Genomic DNA, 17748 nt, shown 5'->3' with positions numbered 1-17748 from the left:
CTGCTGCTACCACCCTCCTAGACATCATGGGAGCTATACCCTTGAAGGCGATGGCAACAAAGGAGAAAGCGAGACCCTGGCATACGCGTCCCCGAGATGAGGTCAGACAAGAGGGAGGCTGCTACAAACCCCCACAACTTACATGTATCAATGGCCACCAGCGAGTCATCAAAATCGTCTTCGTCGTCTTCTGCAGGCGGCTGAGGAGATCGGCCCCTGGAAAAGAGACCCATAAATCCATTTCATGGGACTAAGATGCAACCGGCAAGGCAAGCCCAGCTCATGAAGGGCATGAATCGGCAAGCTTATGGAAGCCACCTCCCAACCTGGACGGTGGCTACCGAAAATAAAATTCGGATTGCTGACCAAGTTCATCGGGCTGCTGTTCCCATTACTGCTGCCCCTATTAAAAAGCATCCGTTTCCAGGATGGTAATTCAAATTTGCACCCAACTCTTAAGATGTCACAGAAGTTCCATTCATTTCAGCTAAACGAATTTCTACTTTGGCATATGAGGATCAAGAAATATCCACTCTTGAAAATTTTGCACTAGATAATTTGCAATCTTTCTAAGTGATTGAAATCCAATCCTTTTAAGTTACTTAAATCCATGGAGGCTAGGAAAGCCTCTCCGAGACAGAGTATCTGCCTTTGGTGGGGTATGACCTGCAAAGCCTTGACTCTCAATGCCATCATGGATGAAGTTCCTCTCCATCAATTCAGGGGAAAGGGAAATAAAGCCACACAGTCTTGCTTCAACGCACCTTTTATCCTCTCGATGTTCGTAATACCCATGCCCCCGCGATTCCTCAAACGGCCTCTTACGCCCTTGCTGCTGCTGCCAGGACTGAGATGAGTCAGTGGTGCCGTAACTGGAGGGAGGTGCATTGTAGCCAGAGGCGGAAGTGTTGTAGTTAGGGGAGGGTCCTGTATAGCCAGAGGAAGGGGCATTGTAACCGGAGGCCTGCATGTTGTAGCCGGGGCCAGGCTCCTCTTGTTTCGGTTCCGTCTTCATTTCTGCACTCAAACACAGCAGAACACATTGAGCGGAACAAGGAAGTTCTTATACTGAAGGCACAACTGCTGCAGCTCATGCCGAGAAGGCTGCAATCGTAGCCAAAAGCCCAAGAGAAGTCTTATTTAAATCTCAGTTTGCTAAATGGTTTGGCACCAATCCAGCAAGCATTTAAAGCACTATCGAAGAGATCGTCAGCGTATGACTTTGGAAGGAAGCATTCGCGATCATTGGGACTTACGGGTGAGAATCAAAACCACAAGGTATCTATCTAAATAAACAATCCCCCAGCATTCTCTTCCCGTGATGTATTCTTCACAATCCTAGCGGTTCATCGTATACCGCTAGCACAGCAAAGTACTGAGCCTGAGGCATGGGTAAGCTGATAATGGGGCTAGCATGCGGTGTTCCCAGTGAATCATAAGGGGCAAAATCAATAAACAGGAGGGGAGGGGGGCAAAATCTTCCCCTCACCGCAACAGTGGATTCAACAAGAAAAGGGGTTGGATACGGCTCTACTAGAAATGACAGAGATCCTATTATGGGACCAATGTGTGACAGTGCACAGAGTTGTTTTGTAACCTACATGAGGTCTTAACAACAAGGTCGTACATTTCACCAATGAAAAAGCAAGTACTGGCTTGGGTGCTTCCCCCCTCCCCGCAGAAAAAATACATACATGCTAGAGACCACCCGCAAAGGGCATAACAGCAGCGCTATTCAAAACTTTTGTATCTGATCGACAAGGATGCTATCTACACATCGACTGGGTTCACACAACACACTAACCCACCATGGGTTAGTGTGTTGTCTGAATGGAGCGTGTTTTCCGCAGGGTGGATTATCGTGTTGTCTGAACACAGCGCGTTTTTTGCAGGGTGGCTTGTTAAACATGCAGTGTGAGTTATTTTTCTCAAACAAGATTTTTCTTCTTCTTCTTGAGAACCCATGGCGTGTCATTGGGTTGTTCAGGATGGTTAACAAGCCACACTGCATGGTTAACGAGCAGCCCTGTGGAAAGCACGCTGCGTTCAGACATAACCCACCTTGCAGAAAGATGCTGTGTAAAGGCAACACAATAACCCACGGATCAACAACAGCCCACACTAGTTGATTTAGCGTGTCGTGTGAACCCCATCAGCTTGTGGCAAAAGCCTGTTTTTAAAACTTCAGACTGTACCTGAACGTAATCCAGAATGATCTTGATCTATAGGTCCCCTCTCATACCCAGATTCATTCTCTTGTTTAATGTTGCAATGCTCAAAAGACTGGTATCCTTGCAGGTCGTCCGTGGGAGCATCGTCATGGATGCCATCTTGAAATGGGAAACACAAGGACATCGGTAAGAGCAACTACTCCATTCTATCCATTCCAATCCCGACTTTGAAAACACATTCTCCAGCATTTCTTAACAGCTGAGGGTAGGTCGTGGCAAATGGGTTGTGTGTGCACGACTGAGGCCAGTTTATAGCTTCAGCAGAACCTGGTGGCAGCAGCTTTTTCTGGACTACATTATTAGAGGGTGCAGATAAGGCAGTGGGTGACATTCATGTTCGAAAGTTCCTCCTGGGGAAGAAACTCACTGCATGTGATAAATTACAATGTCAGGGACAAGGATTCGGTCTACTCTTCTTCCACACATGCTGTTTTTCTTGGCAAGATTCCCTCCCCAACACATCCCAAGGGGAGGGGGGGAAGCATGAAAATAGTACAGTCAAAGAAAAGCCTTATCCTCTGATTATGCCAAATGTATAAGCCAGGGCTGGAAAATGAAGGAGAGCAGCAGGAACTGCACACCCACCACACCACACCAAATACCAATGAAGGGAAATCTCATATTTTAAGTCCACTGTGCACAAATGGACAGAAACTCCCCACCCAAGCTCATCTCTCCTGTATATTCAACCATTTCTACACAGAATGGGCAACACCTCTTCACTCCCCGAGGACAGCCCATCGCCCTTGAACTCACACACGCGTTTTCCAAACTCGGGTCTTGATGCCAATCCTCCCCTCCCCTAATCTACTGATCACAAGCCTTGGCGATGCTTCCCTGCTCTGAAGGGACACTCCCCTCACCTAGAACACAGCTGTGCTATCTACAGAAAAAGCTGCAGCTTCCCCAGGGCAAAAGAGTATTCCAGGTGCTCAGAAAATATAGTAAGCCCTAGCAACCAAGTGCTACCTGGAGGAAAGATATCTGGATGTCAGACAAACAACAGGGCGTGAAAGAGTGTGCGAAAAGGCTTTATGTTTTCCAGAGTGACAGGCCTAAATGTCTGTCATGACGACAGGGAGAAATCATGCCTCGAATCTTACAAGATGACAAGTCAACATACATATCTGTCAACGATGTCACGCTTACTCCGGTCAAGGAAGCTCGTAGTCTTGGCTTTATATTTGATTCCTCGCTCTCCTTTATTCCTCATATCGAGGCAGTAGCTAAATCTTGTCGTTTCTTCCTGTATAATATTGCCAGGATTCAACCATTTTTGTCTGTCTCTTCTGCCAAGACTCTCGTTCACGCACTGGTTATCTCTCGGTTGGACTACTGCAACCACCTTCTCTCTGGCCTCCCCTCATCTCACATCAGTCCACTAGTCTCTGTCCACCACTCTGCCGCTAAGATCATCTTCCTGGCCCGCCGCTCTGACCATGTCACTCCACTTCTGAAATCTCTTCATTGGCTTCCAATTCACTCCAGAATCCAATATAAACTTCTCCTGTTGACCTTCAAAGCTTTTCACGGTCTAGCTCCTGCCTATCTCTCCTCTCTCATCTCACACTATTGCCCCGCTCGTGCTCTTCGCTCCTCTGATGCCATGCTTCTCGCCTGCCCAAGGACCTCCATTTCCCTTACTCGGCTTCATCCTTTTTCCTCTGCTGCCCCTCATGCCTGGAACGCTCTTCCAGAACACTTGAGAACTACCAACTCAATCACAGCTTTTAAAACTCAGCTAAAAACTTTTCTTTTCCCTATAGCTTTTAAACTTTGAGTTTGTTCTGACTCTATACTGTTAGCTTCACCCTACCCGGTGCCTGTTTGCATTCTCTTTCCCTCCTTATTGTTTACTACAACTTTATTAGATTGTAAGCCTATGCGGCAGGGTCTTGCTATTTACTGTGTAATCTGTGCAGCACCATGTACATCGATGGTGCTATATAAATAAATAATAATAATAATATCAAGTCTGGGAGGGGTGTTTGCAAACAAGAGAGCAAGATCAAGTGCTCATCTTTCTATTATCCTCGGCTAGGGAGGATTCTTTGGGGTGTTTTTTTTTTACTCTTTTCAGCATCAGATGCTAAATGCGATTCAACCCGAATTTGCCCAGCGAAGAGTATCATCAACAACCTTTAGCATTGATAAGAGTGCATTTTAACCAAAGCACTCCATGTACATCACCTTTGCAAGTTTCCCCCCCCCCCCCCCAACCACCCGGCATCTCTATCCTTTGTCAGAGGAGAGCTCTAGGAATGCCTCGGCAACCGGGCAAAAGTTTAGAACCGCGATGAGAAAAGGCCACCCTGGTCCCCTCATCACCTGCTGCTGAGGAATACGCCCCACCCCACCCCGCCCCCGAGCTCCACAAGCGGACTCATCTGGGGGCCCTACAGCAAAACGATGACAGAGGCTCCCAGCACGGAGCTGCACCAGTGGGGTCTCTCCCAGAAGAACTACGCTAGAAAACCCACCAGGGAACCAGCAGGCCTTAGCAGGGAATTGCACCACGGGGCTCCGGCTCTCCCGGAAGAACGAGGGCAAAGGAGCCGCGATCCCCAGCACAGAGCCGCACCCGGGTCTGTTGCGGAGACCCCCCCCCTGCGAGCGCCTCTCCAACCTTTCTGCACAACGGGGCCGAAGGAGTCCTGCGGCCCAGCGCGGAGCTGCCCCAGGGGACCCACGCACCGAGGGCTCGCACGAGAAAGCCCCGAGTCCGCTGCACCGGGAGACCCCCCCCCGTCCCCAGCGCAGAGCTCCACCCCGGGGCCCACATGCCTTCTGAAGGGTGGAAGAGGGCCGGAGGACCGCGGCCCCCATCGCGGAGACGCACCGAGGGGCCCACACGCCCGCTAACGGGTGGAAGAGGACCAGAGGCCCGCCGTCCCCCGGTGCAGAGGTTCACCGGGAGAGCCGAGGTCCCCAGCTCGGAGCTGCACCGGGAGGCCCGCGCCTTCTCTAACGGGAGGGCCCGGAGCACCCCCGCCCTGCTCCGGAGCGAGGCATCCCGGCCCTTCCCTTCCGCTTACAATGTCCGTCAGACAGCGGATCTCTGCCCGAGCCCGGTCCAGGCGCTCCGCCACGGCCCTGCTCCGCTTCTAGCGCCGCCTGCAGCCGCTCCGCCAACTCGGCCTTCAGCCCGCGGGTATCGAGGCCGCGACGGCCCAGCTCCTCCTTCAGCTCGTTGACGCGCAGCCTCCGCACGTCCATGGCCCGCTCAAACCCCGCCGCAGCGTCGCGGTTGCCCGGCCATCGAGCCTCCGTTCCGGGCCCGACTCAAAATGGCCGCCCTCACCCTCCTCTCCTCTCAGAGCGGCGCCGCCATGCGCCGGCCCCTCTGGTTGGCCAGCCGTCAAGAGGAGGAATGTAAGGCGCTCCCTGATTGGGTTCCATGTTCCCTACCTCTGCGCCCTCCTCTCTTTCCCTCCGTCTCCCGCTCGTTCCCTGACTGTGAGTAAGGCTCATTCATTGGACAAAGGTATTGGCAAATCTATAAAGAGCTTTCTCATTGGCTATTGATAGCTCGTTCGCTCCCCGCCTTCCCGTTAGATGAAACTGGTCTGGGAAAGGGAAGCGGGGGGGGGGGGGAACTGATTGACAAACGAGAGAGGTTGGGTCAAGTTCCTGAAGACCAATCGCAAGTCCCCCTCCCCTTTTTACTTCCCATTGGTTGAAGCGTAGGTTGTTTGTTCGTGGAGGGATTTTTCTGCCTTTCCTATTGGCTAAGCCTTGCGTAAGCTTCGTTTTTGCAGGCAAATAGTCATGAATGAGACAATTTCTAGCGGATGCGGTTGCACGTAGCATTTCTATTGGATAAATAACTGGGGCGAAGGAGGGGGAACCCTCTCTGGTGTCATGTCTTTGCCATCGCCTGGGCTTTGATGTATGAATTGAAATTATATCCCACTTTTGCCCTTCAATAGGGATCAAAGCGGGTTACATAATCTTTTGGTGAAAAGCAAATAAAACAATAAAATCTAAAACAACAACATGTAGCATAATCATCAGAAAAGGGGGCAGGAAGGAAACTGAAATCCTATATACATTTACCTGAGAGTAGTTCCCACTGAACTCAATGGGGCTTACTCCTGAGTAGATACACATAGGATTGCGCTGTTAGTCATACTTAGAGCAGACCCCTTGAAACTGATGGGATAAGTTAATCATGACTAATTTAAGTCTCACCCATTTCAATGGGGCTACTCTAAGCATGACTGGATCCGGCCCATTGGCTTGTAGCCCCAGAAATATGTCTTTCTCCAAATAGCCCACAAGTACAATGCATTCTTACTGGCCCTGCTTCTGTGCCATTAGCAGCAGCCCCGCAGGCAGAAATGTAGAAGCATCCCTATAGCTTTTAAACTTTGAGTTTGTTCTGACTCTATACTGTTAGCTTCACCCTTCCCGGTGCCTGTTTACACTTCCCTGTCCCTGTTTGCATTCTCTTTCCCTCCTTATTGTTTACTACAACTTTATTAGATTGTAAGCCTATGCGGCAGGGTCTTGCTATTTACTGTGTTATCTGTACAGCACCATGTACATCGATGGTGCTATATAAATAAATAATAATAAATAATAATAAGGTAAAAGTTCAGGTTTTTTTAGTGCAATCCTATGCATGTTTCCTTTGAAGGAAGCTCCCACCCGTTTTGATTTTAGTGAGACTTCAGAAGTACACTTTAGATGCCGCCAGAGAAGGCTTTTAACACGCTATTCCCCTGCCTTGTTGCATGTCTGTTGTTCACAGCCTGAAGAGTTTAATATACAACCAGCTGCATCTCTGGAGTGTATTTTTGTCAGATTTATCTGGCGGTGGGCTATATTTGGCTAAAAAAAAAATTGAAACAGCAATATTTTAAAGCAAGGGTGAGCAATTTGTACACTGTAGACAGAATGTAGTGCAAGTTACTTCCAAGTAAAGACTTCCAAGTGCCTGGTCACTGAAATGGACTAGACGAGGATAGCTCCTTTAGAGTTCTGACTAAAGCGCAGAGCAGTTTCACCGCCCCACTGACAACAGAGCCAGCAGCCTCCACTAGTTTTCACTTCCCCGTAACAGATTAGAGGTGCAACCTGCAAATGCTCTTGGGTTCAATATTGTACTGGAGGTACAAGTGGCCTCCATGTATCAGCTTAGACTGACAAAGGGCTCCTAGCTGTAGTAATCAGAAGACTGCATGCAGCTGTCCCATCTTAGCGTGTTTTCTGCATTAAGGGAAAAGTCGGTAGAAGTGGTAATAAAACACAGGACTGGAAGATGATGACTCCTGGACTATACACACACAGACACACACACACACACCTGAAAACTTCCATGAATGGAGCAGGGTAATGGGTTCCATGATGCACCAACTGCGACCCTCTCTGGACTGAGATAGTTTTGCTGTCATTACCCATGCTCAGGTAATCTCCCCGTTGGATTACTGCAAAGCATTCCTGCCTTTAAAAACAGCCCGGAAACTTCAGCTAGTCCAAAATAAGACAGCCAGATTGTGAACTGGAACTGGGCAATAGGATCATGTCATGCCACATTCTGCACTGGCTTCTCAGACTGTTTCTGGGAACGATGGAAAATGGTGGTGTTAACCTTGACACAAACTCTAAACAGCTTGGGATTAGGTTATCTGAAGGAGCATCTCCTGCCCTCTATACCTATCTGGACCTTTAGGTCAGTTTATACTCATATCTTTTCCAGGTACCTTTAGTGAATGAAGTCAGGCGGGTGACTACTGGAGAGACTAGTTTCAGTGGTCGTACCCTCATTTCATAGAATCATAGAATACTAGAGTTGGAAGGGGCCTCTAAGTCCACTGAGTCCAACCCCTGCTCAATACAGGAATCCACCCTAAAGCATCCCTGACAGATGGATGTCCAGCTGCCTCTTGAAGGCCTCTAGTGTGGGAGAGCCCACAACCTCCCTAGGTCACTGGTTCCATTTTCAATTTGGCAAACAATGAGCCAAAAAAACAGACCCAGGCTCATTACATATTGCTAAATGCCTGGGAGAACAGAAAGATTGAGGGGAGACATGATAGCACTCTTCAAATACTTAAAAGGTTGTCACACAGAGGAGGGCCAAGATCTCTTCTCGGTCATCCCAGAGTGCAGGACACGGAATAACGGGCTCAAGTTATAGGAAGCCAGATTCCGGCTGGACATCAGCCTGCCACAAACAGCTCACCTCTCACGTACTTTATAGTATTTTCACTGCCAAGTGTCAGAGCCCTGGATCTAAGGGAAAGGCGGAGAGAAATAGATACCCCAATCACTGGTGAAAATTCCTGACGTCTACTCACCTTGTCAGTCTGTGGCATCTCTGACATAAATGGGTAAGGCCACCTCTAGTGCTGTAGAGCTTAGCTGATGAATTATTCCAGATTAATTGATTAAACGTTAAATTTCTTCCTCCGTGCCTTTGACCAGTAGAGGGCAGTTGTGTCATATGCAGACCAGAAATGACATCAGTTTCCCAACCCACAACACTGACTTTGCCAGAGATAAAATGCGTTCTTTACACCCCACTGGGTCACAACTCTCACAACCAATAGGCCTATCCCACTCTAATTAATAAGTATAGATCGTGGATACCTGGCCCCAAATTACTCCACATGTTGTTTTGCTAATGCCCCCACATTTTTTTTAAAAAAAATCCACTGCCCAGGTAGCCATAGGCACAGGTGCGCCTGCTTCAACCTGAGAGAAAGTAAAAGCGCAGAGAACTGGTTGCCATGTGCCGTTCTTTCAACAGTGTCGTGTGTGGCCAAGAATGGGGATAAAGCGTAGTATTGATGCACTTGTGGAAGGACCATTGCAATCCTGCTTTTAAGAGACTAGGCGAGAGCGTGGCCGTGGTAGCATAAATATCCCATGTGTGTGGATCCACCATAAGCGGCATGTAAATGTATTTACTTCTGTGAACTTTCACAGTAACCCATTGCCTGATTTTGAAAGTGGCCTGTCTCAGGCCTATAGCTAGGGGTGGGCTACGGAGGCCATTTTCTCTGCCCACCGTAAACTATTTTTAACAAACCAATAATTAAAAAACCGTTTTCAATTTTTCCTTTAAAAGGCCTGCAAACGAGATTAACTGACCACCCTACTTTTTTGGGGGGTGGGGGTGTAACCTCCCTCTGATCTTTTAGGCTGGCCTGTCTCCAATTTTCCCATGCTGTAGTTTGGCCTCCAACTCCTATCATGCCTCACCATTGGCAATACTGGCTAAGGCTGATGGGAGTTGTAGGCCAGAACATCTGGAGGTCTGCATGTTGCTCTGCTCTAGTCTATACCAGTCTTCCCCAACCTGGTGCCCTCCAGATGTGTTGGACTACAGTTCCCATCAGCAGCAGTCAGCCTGGCCATTGGAGCCTTTGAACCTGTTGAGAGTCAATGCAGTGATTAGAGTAGTGTTGGACTAGGACTTGGGAGACCTGAATTGAAATGCTTGCTTGGCCATGGAAGCTCACTGGATGCCTTTGGGCCATTCACTGACTCTCAGCGTAACCTACCTCACAAGGTTGTTGTGAGGATAATATGGAGAGCAGAAGGATCATGTATGCCGCCTTGGTCTCCTTGGAAGAAAAAAAGGTTATATATAAATGTAATGAATGAAGATTCAGACCTGGGACAGGTTTCTAGCTCTAAAAAGGCTATAAAGGAAGGTTTTGAGGCAAGCCAAGCCACCGAATCTTGCTCCATGGATACATGGGCGTTGTGGCATTACACCCCACAAGTCAGTTCCCTAATGAATGTGTAGGATTTGTAAGTCTATTGTGTTTAAAATGTTGACCTGAGTGGGTGGAGATTGAATATCTTAGGAGGGGGAAGGACGATATATAAGGGAATGACTGAGATGATAGGGGGGTGTTGTTTTTAAAGTACTTTAATTCGAGGGGAGAATTAGAGGATCAGAGTAAAGTGGGTTGTCTTTTGAGGGTAGTGTGCAGATAGTCAGTTGGTGCATATTAAACAATCCTGATAATAAAGAAAGTTCAAGAGTGAAGGTGTGAGAGAAAGGAAAGCGTGTATGAGAAGAAAGGATTGGATGAGAGGTTTTAACAAGGGTCTGAAAAGTTTTATTATGAAACAAAGTTTGTGAACGTTGAAATAAATTTTTACTCAGTTTGTTTTACTACCACAAAAATCCCACGTGTCTCCTTGGCATTTATCATCTGCAGTTTTATACCTATAACACCCGTTCTGACATTAATTCACCATCAGCACATATAATTCACAGCGCATTATTTTATTCCTGAAATTATTCCTGTTTAATCCCTTCCTTCACATAGTTTGTAGAAAGGTGGTGTTTGTCCCTCACCTCAGGCTCATAAAGTGGTGGCGCTTAGCTTGAGCAGGGAGTGTCCGCGGACAGGCCTGTTGTAAAGAGCCTGTGTCGTGTCATGGCAGGCGGTTCACCACCATTTGGGGTTGGCTTCATTTGCACAAGTTAAAGGAAGCCAGATTCCAGCTGGACATCAGGAAAAACTTCCTGACTGTTAGAGCAGTGCGACAATGGAATCAGTGACCTAGGGAGGCTGTGGGCTCTCCCACACTAGAGGCCTTCAAGAGGCAGCTGGACAAGCATCTGTCGGGGATGCTTTAGGGTGGATCTCTGCATTGAGCAGGGGGTTGGACTCGATGGCCTTGTAGGCCCCTTCCAACTCTGCTATTCTATGATTCTATGATTCTATTTCGCTCCCCACCCGTCTGCCCCCTTTTCAACCCTCCTCTCCCTCCGAGGCTTCAGGGAGACAGAGTGGCGTTTGTGATGGGCCCCGGGTGTGTGTGTGTGGGGGGGGAGTGGTTAGCCTCTCCCCATCAAGTTCTGGGGACAATTGCAAAAGAGCTTAATCCCTTGCCCCAGATTATGAGGGAGATGCTTGCGGTGAGAGATCCCCCCCCCCTCAATGGACGGCCTTGTTCTCAGTTACTCACTTGAACTGAGACACCAACAATTAGGGCGGGCAAACCCTGAATGTGCCTATTGATGGGGGTACCCCCCCCCGCGTAGCAAGGGGGGAGGGCAGAGCGCGAAACGCATGGCCCCCACTGCATCGACTTCAGAAGTAAACAACCCCTTCTGGCTCAGGTCACGCGAAGGAACATCGCGAGCGGAAGGCTGGGACTTTTGGCATCCTCAGAAAACCCGGAACAGCCTTCTGCCAGCTCGTTCAAGCCCAGAGCTGCCCAGGTTGCCATTTGGCTCTAAGGCAAGGATGGGCAATTTGTAACCCTCCAGATGTTTGGGCCTACAACTCCCATCAGTGTGCTAGCCAGCCCCGCCAGTGGTGAAGGAGAATGGGAGTTGTTTTGGTCAAAACATCTGGAGGTCAAAACATCTGGAGCGCCACCCCTGCTAAGGTTTGGCCCAGGGATGTGACGGAGGGCAGCCAGGCAGCCAACTACCACTGGTCCCTTCACCTCACTTCAGCACTGCTACTCCTCCTAGGCCTATTTCACACCCACATTGGCTATTTTACCACAAGGAGGATGACAAGTAGCAGATCTGAAGGCCGGAAGATTAATGTGCTTTTAAAAGGACATGTGAGCATTCAATTTTTAAAGAGAAAAAAGACAAAAATAAATAAATAAATGTACAAAAAACAGCGTGAGTGTCATGGACACAACACTACAAGGAGCTGAGCCTTTCTGCCATCAGAAGCAGAGATTCGGATGACCGTTGCCGCCTTCTACGTGATAGTGTGGCCATGCAAGCTTCCTTATGTGGTTAGGCCTGGATGGAGTCCCACTCAGGAAAAAGAACACCCTGGGATATCTACTTAGTGCTATGGGTGTGTGCATGTGGGCCTTCTCTTAGGCCGACTTCTTCTCCTTGGCCCTGTTTCAAGCAGGATCAAACAGCCAGGTAATTTAGGGGCAGCATCTTTTGGACTCACAAATTTGCCACCTGTAGATTTACCACCTGGACCAGCTGGGCTTGGGTTGCCTGTTATTAGTGACGGCATGGGCACTAGACAATAGTGCCCATGCCAGGCCCACAATCATAATCCATACGTTCCACACCATGTGCCGGCAGGGGCAAGGGCTGCGGGAGAGACGGCATTTCCCCCGTGGCAAAAGGTGGTTGCGTTTGTTGAGAAAAGGCGATTTCCTCAGAAGCATAGGCGTGCACACCACATTTCATTAGTGTGTGCACCAAGGGATTTTTTTAAAAGGTGAACACTTATTGAATACTCAGTCATAAAGAACATTTGTTTATTCATTTATTTATTAGACACTGGTGCCCTAACTCCACGTTCGGCTTGTCTGACTGTGGGAGGGCCGTTGCAGGTGAGGGGAAGATTGAAGAGATGCCTATTGAGACATTAGGGCATGCCTGGGCACACCAGGCACACCCCTTGTGCACACCTATGCTCAGAAGGAAAGAGCTACGGGATCACAATGGGATCAGACTTCCTTCATGGGCTGAGGATGATGAAATTTGTAGTCTAACGTATCTGGAAGGCAACAGGCTGAGGAAAGTTGCCATTCAACATCCGAGCTACAACTGTACAAATGATTGCAGCCGGGGTTGCTTTTAAGGGAAGATGCCGGGATTGAATTTGGCACCTCGTCCAAGCAAAGCACATTTTCCACCACTGATTTTTGATCCCCTCCCTCCCCGTATCTTTGGTTTTCCCTGTGGAATTTGTCTAGATCCAGATTGTCCTTTTTTCTTTTTCTTTTAAAGGAAGTCTTTATTTATAAGCAAAATATATCACAGAGCATTCTCTCTCTCTCTCTAAAAACAGACCTTGCCCTGAGAGGGAAATGTGTTTGTACAAAAGTAAGGCAGTGGAAAAACATTTAATATACAGCATTTTTTAAAAAAGTATATACATTTATATTTATATATATTTATAAAAAAAAACACAACCCACACATTTCATTCATAAGAATCTGTAGCAAAACAAAGTCGACCGTTCTACAGAGACATCAGCGCAGCAGGCAGAAAAACGGTGATTTTAACGTAATCGCACTTAGAAGTCCCCTCAGGCCAACAACAGAGACCGTGCAGAAAGCATCCAATTCCCCCAGTCCAACCTTCCCTTTCACAATTCAACGGGGAGACGGATTGTACCGAAGCCTTTCAGCAGGAGGAATGGAAAACATGACTTTACACCTGAAATGTAGTCACTGAAAACATGATTCAGAAGATTATGAATTTCTTTAAAAAGAGGCCAGGGTGAGCAACCACGTCTCTCTGTGCAAGCTAAGAGAGGAGGGGGCCAGTTGTTTTGGCAGGTCTGCCACAAGTTAAAACCCTAAACTAGATGGGAGAGCAGCGGCAAACCCAGGGTTTGAATAAAGATCTGCTGTACAGCTGTGGGCAGGAGAGGGGTGCTGGTCTGGATCCTTCCCCTGACTACTGGTTCCCCCTAAAACCTCTCCCAGGCTCTGGGGCCAGCTGGGATCCGGGAAACCAGGGCTGGGCAGGGTGTGTCAGTTTCAGGGGCAGAAGAAACAGCCATGGTTTGTCTCCCCTCTCTCGCCTGCCACTCTGAAAAGCGGTGTCTACGACACAGGACAAGATAGTGCCGCGTCACTGTGCACCGTCATAGGATGCAGCCCTGTTGCCTCCAGGGATTTCTGGCACTGAGGCCACGGAACTGGGGAGCAGTTAGCAGCACAGCGACAGAGAAGAGTATGTAAGTAGGCCAGGCTTAGGCCCATAACAAGGTTCACCAGTCCGCCTGCTCTGGTTCGGGTGGGCCATAGATCCCCTTGCTGCCTGTCCCATTTTTGGCTCCTGTGCGACACCTGCGAATTAAGATCTCTAAGGCAGCTTTCCCCAACGTGGTGCCCTCCGGATGTTTGGGATTGCAACAGCCAATGCCCAGGCTGGCTGTGAATTCTGAGAGTTGTAGCCCGACACACCTGGAGGGCACCATGTTGGGGAAAGCCGATCCAAAGGCACATACGGACGTACCTTAAAATACAATTCACATACACACAAAGCTTCCAGCTGACCTGATGCTGGTAGAGTTGCCTGCTTTTTTCACTTCAGGTAGACTGTCCGACTTACAGAAGGTAACACTTTCAACTGCTGCTTGCAAACTTATCTGATTTTTGTTCAGCATCTTTTTTTTAAAAAAAGAAAATCAACTTGATTTTTAGCCTTAAAAAAAACACTGTTCTCAGGAATGTGGGTTCCTGATGTCACAAGCCAATTGGAGCAATGCACAGCCAGCTTCTGCCCTAAACACACAGAAAGTGCGAACAAAACATGGCAAAGTAGGCTAAAACCCTAGTTGTTCTGCTCAAAGTATTCACGACTGGACAGACCCTAAGCTTGCAATGGCTTATGGGTAAGCTGGCTTTTGATGCAAAGTGCTGCTGCTGAAAACTACAGGGGATGCCATATGGACTGTACAGAACAAATCAGTAACAAATGTGCATTTATTGTGCAAATAATAATAATAACTGTGCGGAAAGGCCTTTAGTTCAAGGCTGGAGCCAGACCATAGCTTTTGAGAGCGTGGAAGTGGTCTACAGACATTTTCGTTGCATGGTTGCTTCTGATCAAACAGCTGCGGCAGGATTTGAACACAAAACCCTGCAAAGCCTGTTTAATCCAAAGTGAAAGTGGGATGAATATACACACCACAAGTAGACAGCCTTCTTGCAAACCACTGTCAGCTCTCAGAAAAAGACTGCAAGGTATTTCCAGCCCAAGGGACTGTGAATGTGCAACGGGCAATTGCCAGAACATGCCACCTCTCTACCTGGCTCTTACTGCTGCGAAATTGCCAAATGCAGCAAGTGGGAATGAGCCATTATGGCATGATTACTAACGTAAGCGATTCCAGGCTGTCCAAGTTATCAAGAAGGAACCTCCATTGTGTCTGAAATAGAACTTGTGAATTCGCTCTGAAGTTTCCAAAGCACTGTGAGAGGTTCAAGGGAAGCATTGAGAAACCTGAACTAGGGAGTGTCATAAAACTGAAGCGGTGTGGATCTCAGCTCCGAAACAAGGCCAGGATCTACACTACTGCTTTATAACGGTTTATAAACTGTTCGGGCCCAGCCAGGACACATTATAGATACTATTTTCAACGTGTTATATCCTGCTTGGTGCAGATCTGGAAGGAATTGCTTTCTTCTTCTGCGGAGGTGTGATATTCTCGAAATAAGGGATTTTTGGCAATTATGGGCATGTGTGCAGAAATGCAAAAGGTGGGATGGTTACTAACCAAAAAAAGGACTAAAATGCCAGTAGGTAATTCTGTTTTGCCCAACCTTCACTTGTTTCATTGTGGGGTTGCACAGGATTCTGATGGAAGTATGCTACACTGAAATGACAGGAGTTTGCTCAGAAGGAATCCTAGCTTGGCTGTGTTCACAAATACTGTCCATTTCGCATCACGAGGTCCATGGCGGTCGTATTCAGCTGACCTTGCTCAGGACATCTGGTTAATTCAGGAAATGCTTATCTAAATGTCTGCTCCAACTTGGGGAAAAGGTTGACTGTGATCAGGCAGGGTCTGTAATATCTGCACGACAGACAAATATTCAGCAGGTAGGGCTGAACATGCAGTGGTGGGGAACAGTGCACCTGTTGAATTCCTGCCTGTCTGCAGCTGTTAAAGGCAGAGAAGCTTTTGCCAGAGGAAAAAGGTGTGTCAACCTTAACATTTTCAGCACTAGCTAACCTCGATACTACCAGGCAGGCTCCGACCTACTTGGGCGTGAAGGCATGAAGACTCCACTTGCTCCCTTCTTCTCCCATCTTAAATATGCTTCAAAATTCTCCCAGAAGAAGGGAGGGAAATGTCTAAAGGCATTTTAATCTCTTGTACCCTAACTGGGTCATAATTTCTTCTTGTGCCCTGCTGCAGCAGCCTTGCCCCACAGCCAATGGGTGCCCAGGAGATTGCCCTGGGCAACTCGGCTTTGTCTAAACGGTTGTCCCCAATAACCTACAAATGGGTGACTCTAATCCTGCCTAAATTCCAGCAATTGTGGAGGAGAATTTGGTACTGTCCACAAAATAAACAGGGTGGATACCTGCTCTGCGGGGCAGAAATCGGAGCCAAAATTAATCTCCGGAATCCATTTTGAATGCCAGGGAGAAGCAAGGGTAACAAAGGAGGGTGCGCCTGTGCATATACAGAGTGCATTTCCGTCGCCACAAAATGACAAGTCAGTCCTGCCCGATCTGGGCAGCTAAGAACCTCCTGGTGCCTCTATTTCATTAACCCCTGCTGGAAAGGCATCCTAGGAGACATGGCAGTGAAACAGCTGGCAGTGAAATAAGCCGGGGAGGAGGAACGCACGTACCGCTGGCATTTGGCTATACCGAAAGCAATCCTGAGGGCCGTCACCATTTTATTTTATTTTTTTACCAGCCCTGCTCCTGCGACTTTAACAGCAGACAGACGTACAGGGGAAGATTTTTCCCTGCTGCAGCTTCTCCATGCCAAGAAAAGCTTCACCCGCTCAATTGCCGTACGTCAGGCTGCCGTTAAAGTCACAGGAGCAGCCCACCCCTCCCCTCCTGCAAAGGTGGCAACCCCAGTACCCGTTAGCTGGTGGGAGCCAGCTAAATTTGGACCACGGAGTTGGGGTGGGGGGTGGGGAAGAAATGGGACATCAGATTGCTAAATTCCCTTTAACGGGTAGAGGGGCAACATCTGCTCCGTCAGGTTACTCACTAAATCCCCTCAATTGACCCTTCCCCCCCCCCATAACCTGAGAAGGCCTTTCTCCACATCTCCGACCTCTGGAGTCTAGAGCAGTACATCCCAGCCTTATGCTGGCGACGCGGGGATGAGCGTGCCAGTACATGTACCGAGTGTCGGGGCAGGAGGCAGAAGGGGACGATGGGCGTGAGACACACTCAGGGACTGATTGGTTCAAATCCCCTCTAAAACAAGGAGGGGCTGAGTAGGGAAAGGCAGACTGTAGAGGGAAAGAGAGGTCGGGGCAGTGGTTCATCATAGAAAAGGGTGGGTGGGTTGGTGGGTCTCGGTTTGTGAGTACCCACTGGACCCCCTCCCGTCAGAGATGGGTCCTCCCAACCCCTGAGTGGAACTGTACCTGTAGGATTGCTTGCAACCTTCCCCCACCCCATCCCAGCTACTGGGATGTCCCGTTCAGGCCCCTTCTTCAGTGGCAGCACAGCTGGGGGACTCAGTCAGGAGCCGGCTGCTCTCCAGAGGGGTGGGACACATGACGTAGCGGCCCATCGCCTGGGGCTGATGGACCTCGGCTGCCGTCACCACGGCCTTGAGCGACTGGCTTTCCTTGGCCGGCAGCTCTTCCTCGGGACCCAGGCCCCCCACGGCGCCCAGCTCTGCCTCCCTGGGGGCCACCCCGTCATCCATGTTAACGTAGAGGATCTCTTCCGGGTCCTTGGCCAGCGGGAGGGACTTGAGGATCTTCTCCAGCTCCTGGTGCAGGATGTCAAAGCTGGGACGGTCGCGCGGGTTGAGGGCCCAGCAGCTCAACATCAGCTCATACCTGGAGGGGTGGGAAAAGGGAGAGTCCATAAAAATCTATGGTGCGACCACAT

General features: G+C 48.9%; 2 protein-coding genes across 4 annotated transcripts in view; both read right to left on the bottom strand.

Moving 5' to 3' along the window:
• The window catches only part of HNRNPUL1 (heterogeneous nuclear ribonucleoprotein U like 1), a 29373-nt gene extending 23841 nt beyond the window's left edge, over positions 1–5532 (bottom strand). For both annotated transcript variants that reach the window (XM_063140757.1, XM_063140758.1), the window contains exons 1-4: positions 5267–5532; positions 2196–2330; positions 765–1017; positions 143–216 (exon numbers count right to left, since the gene is read on the bottom strand). In XM_063140757.1, the coding sequence (XP_062996827.1) occupies positions 143–216; positions 765–1017; positions 2196–2330; positions 5267–5447 (643 nt within the window). In that variant the 5' untranslated portion in view covers positions 5448–5532. The remainder of the gene's footprint in view (positions 1–142; positions 217–764; positions 1018–2195; positions 2331–5266) is intronic.
• An 11428-nt stretch (positions 5533–16960) lies between these two features.
• AXL (AXL receptor tyrosine kinase) overlaps positions 16961–17748 on the bottom strand; it is a 67846-nt gene continuing 67058 nt past the window's right edge. For both annotated transcript variants that reach the window (XM_063139715.1, XM_063139716.1), the window contains exon 20: positions 16961–17696. In XM_063139715.1, the coding sequence (XP_062995785.1) occupies positions 17330–17696 (367 nt within the window). In that variant the 3' untranslated portion in view covers positions 16961–17329. The remainder of the gene's footprint in view (positions 17697–17748) is intronic.

Source organism: Elgaria multicarinata, chromosome 13 (genome assembly GCF_023053635.1).
Source record: "Elgaria multicarinata webbii isolate HBS135686 ecotype San Diego chromosome 13, rElgMul1.1.pri, whole genome shotgun sequence".
Lineage (NCBI taxonomy): Eukaryota > Metazoa > Chordata > Lepidosauria > Squamata > Anguidae > Elgaria > Elgaria multicarinata.
This window is presented reverse-complemented; position numbering and strand designations above follow the sequence as displayed.